General features: G+C 41.7%; 1 protein-coding gene across 1 annotated transcript in view; it reads left to right on the forward strand.

Moving 5' to 3' along the window:
- PHEX (phosphate regulating endopeptidase X-linked) overlaps nucleotides 1-18,638 on the forward strand; it is a 398,049-nt gene that overhangs the window by 351,026 nt on the left and 28,385 nt on the right. The window contains exons 17-18 of the mRNA XM_073616504.1: nucleotides 10,102-10,169; nucleotides 15,562-15,692. Coding sequence (XP_073472605.1) covers nucleotides 10,102-10,169; nucleotides 15,562-15,692 — 199 coding nt within the window. The remainder of the gene's footprint in view (nucleotides 1-10,101; nucleotides 10,170-15,561; nucleotides 15,693-18,638) is intronic.

Below are 18,638 nucleotides of genomic sequence, written 5' to 3' on the forward strand. Positions count from 1 at the left end.
CACTTTTTGTCACAAAGAATTGAAAAAAGAAAAAAAAATACATTTTTCTTTTCTTTCTTCATTTTCAAAAATTATTATTATTATTATACAGGATTTATATAGCGCCAACAGTTTACGTAGCGCTTTACAACTTGAGGGTAGACAGTACAAATACAATACACTTTGATACAGTAGGAATCAGAGGGCCCTGCTCCTTAGAGCTTACAATCTAAGAGGGAAGGTCAAAAGATACAAGAGGTAATAACTGTGGGTGATGTGCTGATTGAGAAGATAAATGTACAGTTGTTAGGTGGGGGCCAGATAGGCTTCTCTGAAGAGATGAGTTTTCAGGGATCGTCTGAAAGTGGATAAAGTAGGAGAAAATCGGACGGATTGGGGTAGAGCATTCCAGAGGATGGGGGAGGCTCTGGAGAAGTCCTGAAGGCGAGCATGGGATGAGGTGACAAGGGAGTTTGAGAGCAGGAGGTCTTGGGAGGAGCGAAGAGAACGATTAGGTTGGTATTTTGTGACTAGGTTAGAGATGTAGCTGGGGGCCAGGTTGTGTATGGCTTTGTAAGTTATAGTTAGTATCTTGAATTTAATTCGGTGACTGAGTGGCAGCCAATGGAGGGATTGGCAGAGGGGTGTAGCAGACGCTGAGCGGTTTGTGTGGTGGATGAGCCTGGCAGCAGCGTTCATGATGGACTGAAGTGGGGATAGCCTATTTAGAGGTAAACCAATGAGGAGGGAGTTGCAGTAGTCGAGGCGGGAGATGACCAGGGAGTGGATTAGAAGCTTTGTGGTGACCTTGGTTAGGAAGGGGCGTATCTTGGAGATGTTGCGGAGATTGAGGCGGCAAGCTTTGGATAGTGATAGAATGTGGGGTCGAAAGGTTAGTTCAGAGTCCAGGATTACACCTAGGACCTTGGCGTGGGGAGATGGGTTGATAGTTGAGCCATTGATATTGACAGGGAAAGCAGGGGAAGTGGCACCTGAGGGAGGAAATATCATGAGCTCGGTTTTGGATAGGTTGAGTTTGAGGAAGTGATGTGACATCCAGGCTGATATGTCTGCTAGTAAGTTGGTAATGCGTGAGGAGACAGATGGAGAGAGCTGGGGGTGGAGAAATAGATTTGGGTGTCATCAGCGTAGAGATGATATTGAAAGCCATGGGAGGCAATCAACTGACCCAAGGAGGTGGTGTAGATTGAGAAAAGGAGAGGTCCAAGAACAGAACCTTGGGGGACCCCAACAGAAAAAGGAAGAGGAGAGGAGGAAGTAGAGTTGTAAGTGACACTGAAGGAGCGGTGTGATAGGTAGGATGAGAACCAGCGAAGAGTACAGTCACAGAGACCAAAGGAGTGGAGTTTTTTGAGGAGGAGGGGGTGGTCCACTGTGTCAAAGGCAGCAGAGAGATCCAGGAGACGTAGTACAGAATAGTGTCCATTGGCTTTAGCCATTAGTAGGTCATTTGAGAGTTTAAGGAGAGCAGTTTCCGTGGCGTGTTGAGGGCGAAAAACGGACTGGAAGGGATCTAGAAGTTTATTCATGGTCAGATGGTCGCTTAGTCGGTTATAGACCAGTCTTTCAAGAAGTTTGGAGGAGAAGGAGATTAAGAAGATTGGACGTAAGTTGTTGAGATTGGTGGGATCCAGTGAGGGCTTTTTTAGAATGGGGATGACTAGCGCATGTTTTAGAGAGTTTGGGAAGATGCCACAGGAGAGGGAGAGGTTGAAAATGTGAGTTAGAGAGTGTAGAATCGAGTCAGAGGGTGAGCGTAGCATTTGCGAGGGAACAGGATCCAGGGGGCAAGTGGTTAGATGGGTGCTAGATAAAAGTTTAGCAACCTCAGTAATAGTAACAGGGTTGAATGAGGGAAGTAATGATTGTATCTGTGGACATGGGGTGTTGCATGGGGGAGGTTTTTGCGCATTGGTGATCTCCTCATGAATTGTATCAATCTTAGTTTTGAAGTGATTGGCAATCTCCTGGGCAGTGAGTGAGTTGGTGGGTGGAGGCAGTGGAGGACAGAGTAGAGTATTGAAGGTAGAGAAGAGTTGACGTGGACTGGATGAGAAGGTGTTAATGAGTGTGATAAAGTAGGTCTTTTTGGCAGTGTGAAGGCAGGAGTAGTATTTTAGGAGGGCAGATTTATATTGTGTGAAGTCTTCCTGGGTCTTAGTCTTATGCCACAGGCGCTCAAGAGCGCGGCTACGTTTTCTGAGACTTCTGGTGTCATCTGTTTGCCAGGGTTGTAGCAGTCGGGGCCTAATTCTGCGTGTAGTGAGGGGGGCAAGCTTGTCTAGGGAGGAAGACAGTGAGCTGTTGTAGATGAAAGTAGCTTGGTTGGGGCAGGACAGAGGTGAGATTTTGTCATAGAGGTGATCAGTAGCAGAGTAGAGAAGAGAAGGGTTGAGGTGGCGAAGGTTTCTACGGGTAACCGTTAGGCGGTTGGAGGGAGAAGAAGTGGAAGACAAGGAGAGAGCAAAACTAATAAGGTGGTGATCAGAGAGTGGGAGTGGATTGTTGGAAAGGTTGCACGGAGTGCACAGGTAGGAGAAGGCAAGGTCAAGGGTGTTGCCGTTGGAGTGGGTAGGAGCCTGTATCCATTGCTTCAGGTCAAGCGATGAGGTGAGACTGAGAAGTTTAGAAGTAATAGTAGTGTTAGTGTTAACAGGGATGTTGAAGTCCCCAAGAATGATTGTGGGGATTTCAGCAGAGAGAAAGTAGGGTAGCCAGGCAGAGAAGTCATCAAGAAAGGCAGATACTGGTCCAGGGGGCCGGTAGATGACAGCAATTCTTAGAGAAATGGGAGAGAATAGACGAATGCAATGTGCCTCAAAAGAGGAGAGTGTCAGAGAGGGAGGTGGGTGAAGTACCTGATAGGTGCTGCATGGGGCTAGAAGGATTCCCACTCCACCTCCCTTCCATCCACTTGGTCTGGGGGAGTGAGTCCAGAGAAGGCCCCCATGGGAGAGGGATGCAGGAGAAATAGTGTCCGATTCATGAAGCCAGGTTTCAGTAATGGCAAGTAGGTTAAAGGAATTTGTGATAAAGAGGTCGTGAGTTTGTTGCAGACAGAACGTGCATTCCACAGGGCACAGGAAAAGGGGGGGCTGGTTTTGGAAAGAGGAATAGAGACCAAGTACTGTGGGTTACGGCTCCTGCCAGAGGATGTAGGGGGATGGGAGCGATGGGCAAAGACAGATGATGGTGGCCCAGGGTTTGGGGATATGTCACCAGAGATTAGGAGAAGCAGGAGGGTGAGGGAGGTAATGTGGGAATGTGATTTATGTGAAGGGGCATGTCTCAGAGTACTGGAGGTTTTATCAGTGTATGGATGTAGAATGAGCAAGAGTTGGTAGGAGCAGTAGTAGGGAGAAGACAGAAGGCAGGGTGATATGTATAAGCAGGCGGGTGGAGAGGGGGGGTGAAGGTAAGAGAGTTTGAGGAGAGAGGACAGGAGTGTCAGAAGCAGTGGTAGAGAGTGCATGTTACAGAGTGGAAGGAGAGCTTATTAGAGAGACGGGTCACCTGCAGTCTGTTAGGTGCTTTCCAGTGCAGATTGCTGTATTTGTTTGCTTTGTGCAATCGCTGAAGTGCAGAGATTGAAGTGCATCACTTGTGGAAAGAATCACTTAGAGAAAGAAGCCATTGCAATGTGCAAAAATAAATGAGATCTGCAAAATACTCACCATGCCTCTCAGCAAATAGCTTGGGGTGTCTACTTTCCAAAATGGGGTCATTTGGGGGGGGGGGGGGTTTGCTATCTGGACATTTCAGGGCCTCTGTAACTGTGATAGGTAGTGAGGAGTAAAATCACAATTTTATGCCTGAAGGCGGCGCTTGGATCTTGGGGTCCTGTACGTGGCCAGGCTCCCAAAAAGTCTCACACATGAGGTATCCCTGTACACAGGAGAAGCAACAGAATGTATTTTGGGATGTGATTCCAAATATAACCATGCCATGTTTTAACAATATATCATTTAGTGACAACTTTGTGTAAAAAAAAAAAAAATTGTAATTTTCCAGAAACTTGTGGCAAAATATCAAATATTCCATGGACACAACATGCCTCTCAGTAAAAAGCCTGAAGTGTGTTGTTTCCAAAATGGGGTCATTGGGGGTGGGGGGGGGGTGGTTGTGCTATCTTGACATTTCAGGGCCTCCGAAACTGTGATAGGTAGTGAGGAAGTGAAATCACCATTTTACGCCCTTAGAAAGCCTGAAGGCTGTGATTGGTTTTTGGGGGCCTGTACACGGCTAAGCTCCAAAAAAGTCTCACACATGTGGTATCCCCATACTCAAGAGAAGCAGCAGAATGTATTTTGGGGTGTAATTTCACATATGCCCATGGCATGTTTGAGCAATAGATCATTTACTGACAACTTTGTGCAAAAAAAGAAAAAAATTCATTTTCCCACAACTTGTGGCAAAATATTAAATATTCCATGGACTCAACATGCCTCTCTTCAAATAGCTTGGAGTGTCTACTTTCCAAAATGGGGTCATTTGGGGGGGGGGGGGTGGGGGTTGTGCTATCTTGGCATTTTATGGCCTTCAAAACTGTGATAGGTAGTAAGGAGTAAAATCAAAAATGTACACCCTTTGAAATCCTGAAGGTGGTGATTGGTTTTCGTGGTCCTGTATGCGGCTAGGCTCCCAAAAAGTTTCACATATGAGGTATCCCCGTACTCAGGGGAAGCAGCAGAATGCATTTTGGGATGTAATTCCACATATAACCATGCCATGTTTGAACAATATATCATTTAGTGACAACTTTGTGCAAACAAAAAAATGTGTAATTTTCCCAAAACTTGTGACAAAATATAAACTATTCCATGGACTCAACATGCCTATCAGCTTGGGGTATCTATAGTCCAAAAAGGGGTCATTGGGGGGGGGGGGTTGAACTGTCCTGGCATTCTATGCACAACATTTAGAAGCTTATGTCACACATTACCCACTCTTCTAACCACTTGAAGACAAAGCCCTTTCTGACACTTTTTTTTATTTTTTTTTGCAAGAAAATTACTTTGAACCCCCAAACACTATATATTTTTTTAAAGCAAAGGCCCTACAGATTAAAATGTTGCAATTTTTTTGTTTACACAGTATTTGCGCAGCGATTTTTCAAACGCAATTTTTTGGGAAAAAAAAAACATTTTAATAAAAATGTTATTTTAATAAAAATAAAATTTTTATTTTAATGCACTAAAACACACTATATTGCCCAAATGCTTGATGAAACAAAAAGATGATCTTATTCCAAGTGCATGGATACCAAACATGACATGCTTTAAAATTGCGCACAAACGTGCAGCAGCGACAAACTACATACATTTTTAAAAGCCTTTACAAGTTACCATTTCAGATCTACAGAGGAGGTCTATTGCTAAAATTACTGCCTTCGATCTGACCTTCGCAGTGATACCTCGCATGCATGGTGCAATTGCTGTTTACATATGACACCAGATCGACGCTTGTGTTCGCCTTTGCGTGTGAGCACGGGGGGACAGGGGTGTTTTTGGGTTTTTTTAATTATTTATTTTGCTTTTCTATTTACATTCCCTGAGATACTCCCTGTTATCTCAGGGAATGTAAATATCCCCTATGATAGCAATAGGTAGTGACAGGTACTCTTTTTTGAAAAAACTGGGGTCTATTAGACCCTAGATCTCTCCTCTGCCCTCAAAGCATCTGACCACACCAAGATTGGTGTGATAAAAGGCTTTGCCAATTTCCCAATGGCGCTGTTTATATCCGGTGAAACCTAAGTCATGAAATGCTCGTAACTTCCAGTTTCTTAGGCCATAGAGATGATTGGTGCCATTCTGGTCTCTGATCAGCTCTATGGTCAGCTGGCTGAACCACCGGCTGCATTCTCGGGTTCCCTGTTGGGACAGGAGAGCCTGAGAAAACCATGGTAGAAGGTGGGGGGGAAGTTCCCTCCCACTGCTTATAAAAGCAAACTAGAGGCTAATAAGCCGCTAGGATTGCTTTTATATGAAAGCCAACCACTGGCTGAAAAGAATGATACCAAGATGATCATTCTTGTATAAACACTCAAAGTTCAACAACATACCAGTACGTTGCTGGTCCTTGTTGGGCATACATTGTAATGTTCTTTTTTTCATGCAGCCTGTGGGCTGAACGAAAAAAAGAGATTGATCAGTGGGTATGCCCACCATTAGAATACCGCCCTTCATCCACCCACACTAATGATGGGCATACATGCACCATTTTGTTTTTAACTTTGTTGGTGAAATCACCTCCTACAGCGCTGGAGTCGCTGATTTATGTATCGTGGGAACAAACACTGTTGCTGTCAAGATCAATAAATCAGTGCTGCAGCTGAATGGCTTAAAAAATATATGCCAAAGCATGGGGGCGTCCGCCCCAAAAGTTAGGAGCAAATCGCTCCTCCACCCCTGCTGCTCTCATGCTTCGGCATATATGCTCTTTTTTTTAACCGTGGTGGTGAAATCACCTCCGACAGCACTGGAGTCATGGCTTTATGTATCATGGGAGCAAACGCTGTTGCTGTCAAGATAAATAAACCCGTGCTGCAGCTGAATGGTGTACCTGCTAAGCAAATGATGGTTAACAATAAAACAAAGTAATATTACAGTATAACATAATGATCTCTTCCTGGAATTTAAGGAAGGATCCAGTCCGTCCTGAAGCTCTGTATAGCACATGAGCGTTCAGCAAAGCCAATTGAAATAAGTACAGTACCTGACCGCGAGATTGTGTTTCCAGCATCATCGCACTGGTTCTCGGCGACAGGGTACTGTGCATGTCACGCTGGTTCGCTCATCGGAAAGGAAAACTTTTTTTTCCTTTCTTGATGAGTGACAGGCAGTGCTGACAGCTGTCTGGTATGAATCATGAGGGGGAACGCCGCGCAAAAATTTTAAATAAAAAACCGGCTTGGGTTCCCCCCCAAGGGGCATACCAGGCCCTTAGGTTTGGTATGGATTTTAAGGGGAACCCCCTACGCCAAAAAATCGGCGTGGGGGTCCCCCCCAAAATCCACACCAGACCCCTGGTATGGATTTCCCGACCGGCAGCCTGGCCGGTCGGGAAAGGGGGTGGGGACGAGCGAGCGTCCCCCCTCCTAAACCGCACCGGGCCGCATGCCCTCAACATGGGGGGGTGAGTGCTTTGGGGGAGGGGGGGCACCCTGCGGGTACAGTAGTACAGCGATCAAAAACAAATCTGATTGCTGTACTGGGTGACACAGTGACAGGTGGTGAAAGAGTTAACTGGGGGGGTGATCGGGGGTGATCAGGGGGTGAATTGTGTGCCAACGTGACCTGGTGTTAGTGTAGTGTTGTGCAACTAACTGTTTGATGCTCTCTCATCTCTGTCTGGAACGAAAAGACCGACACGAGGAGAGATAACATCACTTTCCCTGTCAGTGTTTACAGTTACACAGACAGGGGAAGGATATCATTCATCAGGAGAGATCACCAGGTCCAGGCCAGATTTCATTGGCCTGGACCTGGGGATTGATCAGCTCCTGATCGAATCCGATCGTCGGAGCCGGCCGCGCGCCACACGTATAGTTACATGATTTTGCGCAGCCAGACCAACCTGCCGCAGTAAAACTGTGGTGGCTGGTCCGGAACTGGTTAAAGGATAAGTTCACCTTTGGGAACATGTTACATGTGCCATTCATTTTTAGGGTGGAACATGTAACATGTTCCCACTATTGTCACCGCTGCCCACTTTGCTGCATCCAGTGACAGCCAGTATGGGAATCTTCTCCCCCCTACTGGCTGTCACTATTTAGAAAAAAAAAGAGTTCTGTGAATGGGAAACTTACAAGTATTGACAGCCTCTGCAGCTCTCGGTGCTGTTGAGTGCTCTGGTAGTTCATTGCCTCTTCCTGTCAGTGTGTATCGGCCTGCCCGTACGAGATACAAGCAGACGAGATACAAGCAGTCCTGCATGGCACCTGCAATCTGCTGATCACAGGTGCAATGCTTTACAGGCTCCAAGTAAAATAAATAAATAAATAAATAAAAATATTTAGATTTTTTTAACCTGCAAAAAGATGTGCATTTAATATATTTTTTTAAAGGTGAACCTATCATTTAATGGAAGCAAATATTTATTTTGCCCATGCTGGTTTGCTTTAATGTCCCCTTCAACACATACTTACATTTCCTGCACTCCTCTGCTGATCTATTCACTGACAAAGGGCAAAGAAAATAATACTTTTAGGTATAAAGCAGCATGTGACTGCCTCCCTGTTATAGCAGAGGTGCTTGGTGATTAGCCTACTGCTCTGAATGGAACAATTCTGAGCTAGCAAAGGGCTGTCTCTTTTTGCTCTCAGCAGCTAAAGAGTTTGCAGGGGATCAAATAAAATGAGAGTATATGCTGTTGGGGAGCAACAATAAAGTGGGGGCAAAGCTTTAAAGGAATCCTGTAATGCCAACAAATATGTAAGCTGCCGTTGCTTTTTTCATTCAAAAATATTAATTGGAAGCAATCAACAAACAAATGTCATTGGCACATAAAAAATACTGTGATATAAACATCAAATGATGTGCTTACTGAAGTTTTATTCAATAATAACTGTAGGAAAATGATCCCTGTCATATGATAAAATACAAATTGTTTAGATTATAGTGAAATTCTACTCCATGTTCATTTTCCATACAGCTGACTTGTAGTTTAGGTTTAGCAGTTCTGCCCCTTTTATCACTTGTGTGGTTAAAGAGTTTAGATTTAAAGAGTCCCAATGGAGTAGATTTATGGACCAGGATAACTACACACAATTACCGTGCCCCTACCCCCTGATTGCTCATGTTGCAGCCTAAATATCCTTGAGTGCTTTTGGCTTCTGTTAATTGAGTGGATTTGAGGACTTCTATGACCCAGCACATAGTAATGGTACACTAGAGGACACAACACAGAAGTACTCCTGAATCAACAGTTTTAAGGTAGGTCTTTGGACTGGTAGCAAGGTGGTGTAAAATACTACAGCACTCACTTCTGCAATCTAAGGGATTACTGTTTGTGGATTACTTTAAAAGGACTCTATCAGTTGCCCAAAGATATCCAAAGACAAGCCCATCATACCTTCCTGCCTTACTCTTTCTGAATCCTTAGCTTTTTACACTTCTAGGGGTGTTGGATGCCTGTGCCTCCCTTTTGTGCTAAGGATCAATTCTCTGACTCCTATTTTGCTGTAGTACACTGTAATGGTGTAGGGGTCGGAGGATTGAACTACCGTGCATGGCAGAGGACAAAGGCATCGGACACTCTTGGAAGTGTTGAATGCTGAAGACTCTGGTGGAGGCAGCAGCACTGGAACAGAGGGAAGTTAGAAGACACCAACTACAATAGAATTCAGTATATCTCCTCTTCTACTTATGGGTCCTACCAATTGGATTCATTTAGGGAACTGACCGGCTCTTTTTAAATAAATAAAGCATTTAAATAGCCCAGTATTTAAAACCAGTATGAGAATAACCTCTGACAATGCATGTACACTCTATGTAATTATTTATTTACCAATATCTTTTTTTTCTTAGAAAATGTAAAAGCCTTTCACACCATGTGTCCCACAATGCAGTATTTGAGTTAGGGATGAAGCTAGGGATTTGCAGTAAGTCCTGGCAATGAAAGAAAGTGAAAGCAGATCTCAGTCTTGGAATCTGCTTGTGTGTGGTTAGTGATTTGCTAGAAAGAGGAACAATGTATTTCTTTTATACATCTCAGATGAAATGGTGATTTCATGTAGCGTAAAAAAGAATACAGTGACAAAACTGTCAAATTTTGAAGATTCCTGTTTGCCGTGAAGGTAAGAGAAAACTGACCGCCAACCTGATAATATAATGAAAACTGAATTTGCATGCATCAGTGTCAGACATTTGCCAACTTTCCCAGCGGGAAATGATTAGAACTGGCAGCCGATGATCCCATTTCATCTTTGATCTGTGATATTCCCAGGCAACATTGTGAAAATGAATAATTAAATTTTGAATCCTAGCTGGTTCCTGATAAGAAAATAAATGATGCAGTGGAAAGCTGAGCTATTCATCAGAAGAGAGGATGTTGGAGATGTTTTGTACTTAATAGTATTTACATGTTCTTCTTTGGCAGATCCCTCAGCTATGGAGCGATTGGAGTAATTGTGGGCCATGAGTTCACACATGGATTTGACAGTAATGGTAAATATTTATATAATATATATATATATATATATATATATATATATATATATATATATATATATATATATATATATATATATATATAGCAAAAAGAATGTACATAAAAATATGTTGATTAGTTATGATTTGGCATCATCTCTTTATTAACACATCTTCTAGCAGTTATCATTTATGCCTTGTGAAGATGCTAACATTTTTCATTTATAAGCAAGCTTTGAAATGCACAGTGCCTTGAAAAAGTATTCATACCCCATGACATTTTCCACACTTTGTCATGTTACAACCAAAAACAATAGACCAACACAAAGTGGCACATCATTGTGTAGTAAAAGGAAAATGATAAATGGTTTTCCAAATTTTTTAGAAATAAATGTGTGAAAAGTGTGGCGTGCATTTGTATTCAGCCCCCCTGAGTCAATACTTTGTAGAACCATCTTTAGCTGCAAGTCTTTTTGAGGATGTCTCTACCAGCTTTGCACATCTAGAGATTGACATTTTTGCCCATTCTTCATTTCAAAAAAGCTCAAGCTCTGTCAGATTTGATAGAGAGCATCTGCGAACAGCAATTTTCAAGCCTTGCCACAGATTCTCAATTGGATTTAGGTCTGAACTTTGACTGGGCCATTCTAACACATGATTGTGATCAAAACCATTTAATTGTAGCTCTGGCTGTATGTTTAGGGTTGTTGTCCAGCTGGAAGGTAAACCTCCCCCCAGTCTCAAGTTTTTTCAGACTCTAACAGGTTTTCTTTTAAGATTTCCTTGTATTTGGCTCCATCCATCTTTCCATCAACTCTGACCAACTTCCCTGTCCCTGCTGAAGAAAAGTATCCCCACAACATGATGCTGTCACCACTATGTTTGATGGTGGGGATGGTGTGTTCAGGGTAATGTGTAGTAGTTTTCTGCCACACATAGCGTTTTTCTTTAAGGCCAAAAAGTTCAATTTTGGTCTCATCTGATCAGAGCACCATCTTCCACATGTTTGCTGTGTCCCTCACATGGCTTCTGGCAAACTGCACATGGGACTTCTTATGACCTTCTTTCAACAATGGTTTTCTTTTCACCACTTTTCCATAAAGGCCAGATTTGTGAAGTTCACGACTAATAGTTGTCCTGTGGACAGATTCTCCCACCTAAGTAAGCTGTGGATCTCTGCAGCTCCTCCAGAGTTACCATGGGCCTCTTGGCTGCTTCTCTGATTAATGCTCTCCTTGCCCTGCCTGTCAGTTTAGGTGGATGGTCATGTCTTGGTAGGTTTTTAGTTGTGCCATACTCTTTCCATTTTCGAATGATGGATTGAACAGTGCTCCGTGACATGTTTAAAGCTTGGGTTATTTTTTTGTAATCTAACCCTGCTTTAAACTTCTCCACAACTTTATCCCTGACCTGTCTGGTGTGTTCCTTGGCCTTCATTATGCTGTTTGCTCTCTAAGGTTCTCTAACAAACCTCTGAGGGCTTCACAGAACAGCTGTATTTATACTGAGATTAAATTACACACAGGTGGACTCTATTTACTAATTAGATGACTTCTGAAGGCAATTGGTTCCACTAGATTTTAATTAGGGGTATCAGAGGAAAGGGGGCTGAATACATATGCACGCCACACTTTTCAGATATTTATTTGTAAAAAATTATGAAAACCATTTATCATTTTTCTTCCACTTCACAATTATGTGCCACTTTGTGTTGGTCTATCACATAAAATCCCAATGAAATACATCTACATTTTTTTGGTTGTAACATGATAAAATGTGGAACATTTGAAGGGGTATGAATATTTTTTCAAGGCACTGTATCTGTTGAAGCGACTGCTCAGTAGGAAGAAAGAGTGCAAGTGCTCTCTACTGTTGGACCTTCTTACCAGTGCTGTTTGTAAAGCGTATCTAAACCCAAGTACTAAAATGTAATATAATGCAGTTTATCAGTCCTTAGATGTGGTTGGTTTTCTTTTTTTTTCCTTAAAATCATCTGATCCTGCCAATAACATGCTTAGGGGGGAGGGTTACTAAAACTGTTGCACTCAGGATTTGGTGCATCTGTGCATGGTGGCCGATCTGCTTCTAACGTCATCTTGTTCATTTAAGCGTTGGGAAAAAAAAATGGCAAGCTGATTAGTTTCTATGCAAAGCTGCACCAGTTTTGAATGTTCCAGTTTACAGAATGATCTGTAAGGTGAACTTACACAGGACCCCCTCATCACACCCCCAGTCCCATTAACCTGCAGCGTGGCGATCTCCCGTTCTGAGCTCCTGTATCACCGCCTCAAGGGTCCTTAGAAATCCCTGTAGCTTTGACTCTTCTTCTTCCCCACAGAGTGGATGGGCTACGTGGGTTCTGATTGGTCGGCGCAGCCCATGTGATGGCGCTGACTAATTAGAATGCTCCTAAATGTCCCTCCTGATGAGGTACGCTTTGGAGATTAAGCTGCAGGGATTTCTAAGCCCCGGAGCTGTGAGGAGGCTATAGCAGGGCTCAGAATGAGAGAACGCCACGCTGCAGGTCAGTGGGATGGGGGGGGGGGGGGTCCTGTGTAAAAATACACAGGAAAGGTGAACTTACCCTTTAAGTAAACAATACCCTTCCTGTCTTCAGTTGACAATGCTCACTCACTCTACTGTGCCAATGGAGAAACATAATTGTCACCGTAGCACAGGGAGTGGGTTGGGACTACAAAATTCTTTACCTCTTATCTTTATAAAATGGGGGAGGTGGGTTATATAACAATGTTTGAAATTTTAGTGAAGCATTGTCAGCTTATCACAAGAAGTTAGGAGTGCACTAGACTTTGATAGGGATCAGCAGGTATTTTTTGCACTTTCCAACAAAACACTTTCAATGGTATATTTACCAAACCAATAAGGAACAAATAATAGAAGTTTATTGTTAGGGTTTAAATACACTTGAAGACAAGTGAAAAACAGGTCTATTTTATTTTCATAGGGCCTAATGCTGTGTTAAGCTGCCCATACACTGGTACAAAAAAATCTTGTCAGTACATTTTATAATGCCAACAAATACTTCAAAATTTCATTTGTTTTTAACATTTGATTTTGGTATCAAAGGAATTTCCCAAACTACAACCCCATGCACTGTTAAAAATGTCTTCATTTGAGAAAAAGTATTCATACTTTTCCTTTGAATTTTCTCATCACTACGGTCAAAAACAAATGTTGATTTGATCTCACTAACCATTAGAAAATCATACGAATGTTCCAATGAGAAACATTTTTTAAAGGTAATGTATAAGGTTACTAAAAAAACCTACATATACTCACCTCTTTGCTGCAGCATTGGTGTGATGCTGCATCAGTCCCCCATGCGCTCTAAAACAGAGAATTGAGCGATCACATTACTGTTAGTCACCACCCTCTGCTCTGCCCCTCCAGTGATCACTGGAGCAGTGTGCTGAGAGCCAGTACTAACTGTTCATCAGGCAGCTGCATCAATTCAGACAATATTTATTTATTTATTTATTTATTTCAGGTACTTATATAGCGCCGTCAATTTACGCAGCGCTTTTACATATACAATATAGTCGGGATCTTTGCAGAGCCTGGAGTGGCTCTGTGACATCAGCCAACAGCTGGCTTAGCCCATTGCCGCATGATTCTGGGTTACAGGACAGCAAAAGTAAGTGCACTCCTGTGACCCACAAGAGAAGTATGGCCAAAAAAGCTTTGGCCATACTTCTCTTTTAATGAAATTTTACTAGTGTATGGCCAGCTTTAGACCCTGTAAACTAGTTAGCTGTAGTAGTATTTGTTAAACCCACACAATATACATGCCCTAAAGCTATAGGAATTCTTCTGACTGTCACGCATGAAACAAATAAACTATAGATCAGTTTTGAATCTAATATGCAAATATTTGCATACACTCATTTGCATATGTTTTTTTGAACATATTATCAACAAAGCGTTTTCTTGTTTTTCATAAAGCCTTTATATAACCTAGGCAATGTTGTTAACTTTTACAATGTTTAGCTTATGTAAAACAGATGATGTAATTTATTTATTTTTTCCCCAAAAACAATGTTGTTGAGAAAAAGATGCCAGTGTACAGAGAATCCTCAAATATCAACCAAGTGCTACAATGCTAGTAAACATCGTACGGTTTACATATTATGGGTGATACATAAGCCAAGTCAGAAGTCCCATAATTTCTGATTGATAAGTGGGTTATATCAGTATAATGGTATATATATATATATATATATATACAGGTATATATATATATATATATATATATATATATATATATATAAAACGAGATAACATCCCATTTAGCAAAACATATACTTGCATGAACCAAACAGCAGATCATTTTTGGGTGAGGGGGACAAGATATGAAGGCTCAAGGAGATTAGGTTTCTGGACTCTAACTCCTGGAAAAGTGTCAACATATAACAAAGGGCAGGGGAGGGCTCCTTGGAATAGGGTGCTTAGAGGTAGAGTATCTGCTATAGCTAATGTGATCCTCCCAGTTAGGAGATTTTCCAGAAGTGGATTGAGGCCAGAAAGCAGTTAAAAAAAGGGGGGAAAGGAAGGATGAGGGGAAGGGTGAGAGAGGAGGGGTAGGGACAAAGGAGAAGGGGGTGGAATGAAGTGAATGCTGGTGAGGGGAGCTGAAGTCTGTGACCTCGGCTACTGAGAGCATATCTAATTCATTTTGATGTAATTTATTCTATGGACTAGGACTATAGACTATGGGCTATGTAGTGTGCATAGGGCAGTGGACATGACCTCCGTTAATGTGCACTGCCTGTTCCAAGCAAATTATTATTATTATTATTCAGGATTTATATAGCGCCAACAGTTTACACAGCGCTTTACAATATAAAAGGGAGACAATACAGTTATAATACAATAAAATACAAGAGGATTAAGAGGGCCCTGCTCAGAAGAGCTTACAATCTAATAGGGTGGGGCAGGTGGTACAAAAGGTTGTAACTGTGGGGAATGAGCTGATGGAAGTGGTAGGAGATTAGTTGGAGACGTGATAGGCTTCCTGAAGAGATGAGTTTTCAGGGATCGTCTGAAGGTAGCAAGTAGGGGATAGCCGGATAGATGGAGGTAGCGAGTTCCAGAGGATGGAAGAGGCTCTGGAGAAATCCTGGAGACGAGCATGGGAGGAGGAGATGAGAGAGCTTGAAAGCAGGAGGTCTTGAGAAGAGAGGACAAATGGAAATGAGGGAAAAGGAAAGTTTCAGGAGCCCAGCGAGCAAGTTGCAAAGAGGCAGGGAGACACATTGGGAGCAATTTCATGAAAAATAGATTACAAGACAATCAACTAGTGGATGTGTATGGAATATTTTTGGAGTATAAAGGTATTGTTTAGTGTCACCTAAAGTCCTATCTAATTTATGAATTTATGAACACTATCTAGGTCGCAAATATGACAAAGATGGGAATTTACATCCATGGTGGACCACAGAATCTGAGGAGAGGTTCAAGGAGAGAACAAAATGTATTGTAGAACAGTACAATGATTATTATTGGAAACAAGCTGGCATGAATGTAAGTTTTTTTTCAAGAAAACGCCTTATCAGAATGAACTTGAGATAAAAACAATGTTGAATCTTGAAGTGACTGTTCAGCCAAAAGTATTTTTTTTAAGTTCTCTTTCAGGTTTTACTGCTATTTGAGTCTCCATTAGAAAGATTTCCCGTTACTTTCTATTTTGCTGACATAGGTTTCACTAGCCTGGAAGTTTGGGAAAATCTGCAACAGGGACACAGACAAAAAAAATCTGACAGGGGTTCTAGGATTCCCCTACTCCATTAAAAAAAACATGATTTTTTTATTTTTTGTTTGTGTAGTCATTTGAGAGCTCCCCTTACTTCCTGTCTTATGAAACTGATATTAGCAGAGCAAGAAGTGGGAGCAACTCTCTTTAATGGGGTCCTGGATAGCCGTAAAACCCGACAGAGGTTGTAACCCTTCTAACACTAAAAAAAATTGGCTGTACATGAACCTTAAAGCCCAACCATGATAAAGAAAAAATCACTTGCAGTGGGTTTAATGCTTGTTAGGCCTAGGGGGATTTTAAGAGGCTATGTTATTGACCTTGCACCTCACTACAGTAGACGCCAGTGCTGTTCTCTTCTCTCATACATTCCAGGCTGTGGGCAGTTCTCTGCATCATCATGTGCAATGCAAGGCTGTTAACCCTTCATTGCATATGAAAAAAAGCAGGCGTGCAACTGCATCCAGGAGCACTTCACAGAAGTGGTCACACAGATGGAGGGAGCCTACAGGTGAAAAAAGTAAGGTGGTCTCTATTCTTCTTGACTTAACAAGCAGTTAACCTTTGGAGTGATTAGGGGCTACTGCAAGGTTTGTTTTTTTTTGTCCGGAATTGAACATTAAGAAAAACAAGGCTTTATTTAATAATGCCATATAAACTTTTGGTGAATCAAATTTTTTTTGAAGGAAAACAAAATATCTTGCCCAGACATGCTGATGTAAGTAGGAACCAGTCTAAAATAGCTAGTAGTTGCTATTGCTGTGAAAAAATGGAGGGAAATCGAAATGAAATAAAAGGAAAAAAGAAGCATAAAAAGCTAGAAAAACACACAGAATTTAGATAAGCAATACTAACAGCAGTAGAACAGTTTATCTGTTATCTTAAAGCTATTTTACCACATATAAGCTTTTCTATGAAGTTAAAAAAGTATAAAGTAATTACTATTAATTAATTGACTTTTTTTAAATGAATAACTAACTTTTTCCTCCCTGCTTATACTGGAAGGTCAATTCTTTATCAGCTTTTTTATACAAAGAACACTTTCAAGGTAAATCACGATAATAATAGCAACCATTACACAGTATAGTAATCGATTATCTGACTGAGCCTGGGTTTTATCTGTTAATTGCAGGACATTGCCTAACATTATGTGCAATCATTTTAAACTGAATGCTGAGCAAAACAAATATTGCCTAAATACAAGAGTCGTATTTTTTTTGCTTGAATATCAGCATCCTTTGTTTATTTCTTACAGATCTTTGCCTCTTTGCAGACAAGTCATCACCACTCTCTGTTCTTGTGCAGGGTGACTGGTCTTTAACTCATCCCCTTGTAGTTTTCTGCAGGCATCCTGTAGCCGGTGCACTTGTTGTTTCCTTCCCACCGCTCAGCTTGTGTCCTTTAGTGGCTTAGTTTTTAAAAAGAGGTGTCCCTGCAAAACTCCTTGTAGTCCAGGCCTAGGTTGTATATTATTCTATTTATCCAAGTGAGAACTAAGCTCTGCCCTTTTCCCAGGTTGAGACCCATCACCACCACTCACTAATTCATTGCCAGAGCATCAATAAGCAGTACAGGCTCTAGCATTGGACCGCTAAAGTATGTATAAACCTTTACCTATTCAGTTTAAAATATAAATGGACACTATATATATATATATATATATATATACACAGTGGATATAGAAAAGAATCACCCCCCCCCTTTAAAATTATACACAATTTGTTATCAGTTAAAATTCAATGTTTAATAAAAGTAAGATCAACTCACATTTTGGTGAGATATAATGTGCATGGCATTAGTGGCTTGTGCTCCTGTAGTCCAGCTGGGCAGCGGTGGTGGCCAGTGGTTCCTGAGGCTCGAGGCTTAAGTCAGTCACACAACAAGCATGTCAGTAGTGATGGACGGGAGGTGTGGTCGAGCTTGCATTTGGAGCATGCGTGCTCCTTCATTAGGCATATATATATCTATATTAAACATTGAATTTTAACTGACATACTGCACTCAGAGTGGCGCTGCGCCTCTCTCTCTCATCCATATTTTTGTTTCATTTATTTTATTTGTTGTATTTACTATTGCAACTTATAACATCCAAGTGAAAGAAAGATATAACACCAATATGTAAAAAAAAAAATCAAAAATTCAAAAACACAATTTAAAAATACTTGTATTTTGTTGAACCACCTTTTGCTTTAATTACAGCCTTTAGTCTGTTGGGATATGTCTCTACTAACTTTGCACATCTACACTTTGCAATATTTGCCCACTCTTCTTTGCAGAACAGCTTAAGTTCAGTTACATTTCATGGTGACCGTTTCTGAACTGCAGTCTTCAAGTAATTCCACACATTTTCAATGGGGTTTAAGTTTGGGCTCTGACTAGGCCATGCAAGGACATTCACATTTTTCTCCTTCAACCACTCTGTGGTTATTTTTGTTGTGTGCTTTCTGGCACAGAGCAGCAGATTTTCTTCAAGAATTTGATGGTGTTTTGCCCCATCTATTTTTTTTCTATCCTGACAAGTGCTTCAGTCCCTGCTGTAGAGAAACACCCCCTAACAGGATATTGCAACCTCCATGCTTTACTGTAGGAATGTCAGCAGAAGTGTAATCATTGGAGGACAGGCAGGTTGTTCTCCCAGCACAACCAGAAAACTGACCACCTTGAGATGGATGTGCATTTATGTCCAGCATGGCTCGTTTGCAATAGGAAAGCAGGAG

The sequence above is a fragment of the Aquarana catesbeiana genome, linkage group LG02 (genome assembly GCF_042186555.1).
Source record: "Aquarana catesbeiana isolate 2022-GZ linkage group LG02, ASM4218655v1, whole genome shotgun sequence".
In the NCBI taxonomy this organism is placed as follows: Eukaryota; Metazoa; Chordata; class Amphibia; order Anura; family Ranidae; genus Aquarana; species Aquarana catesbeiana.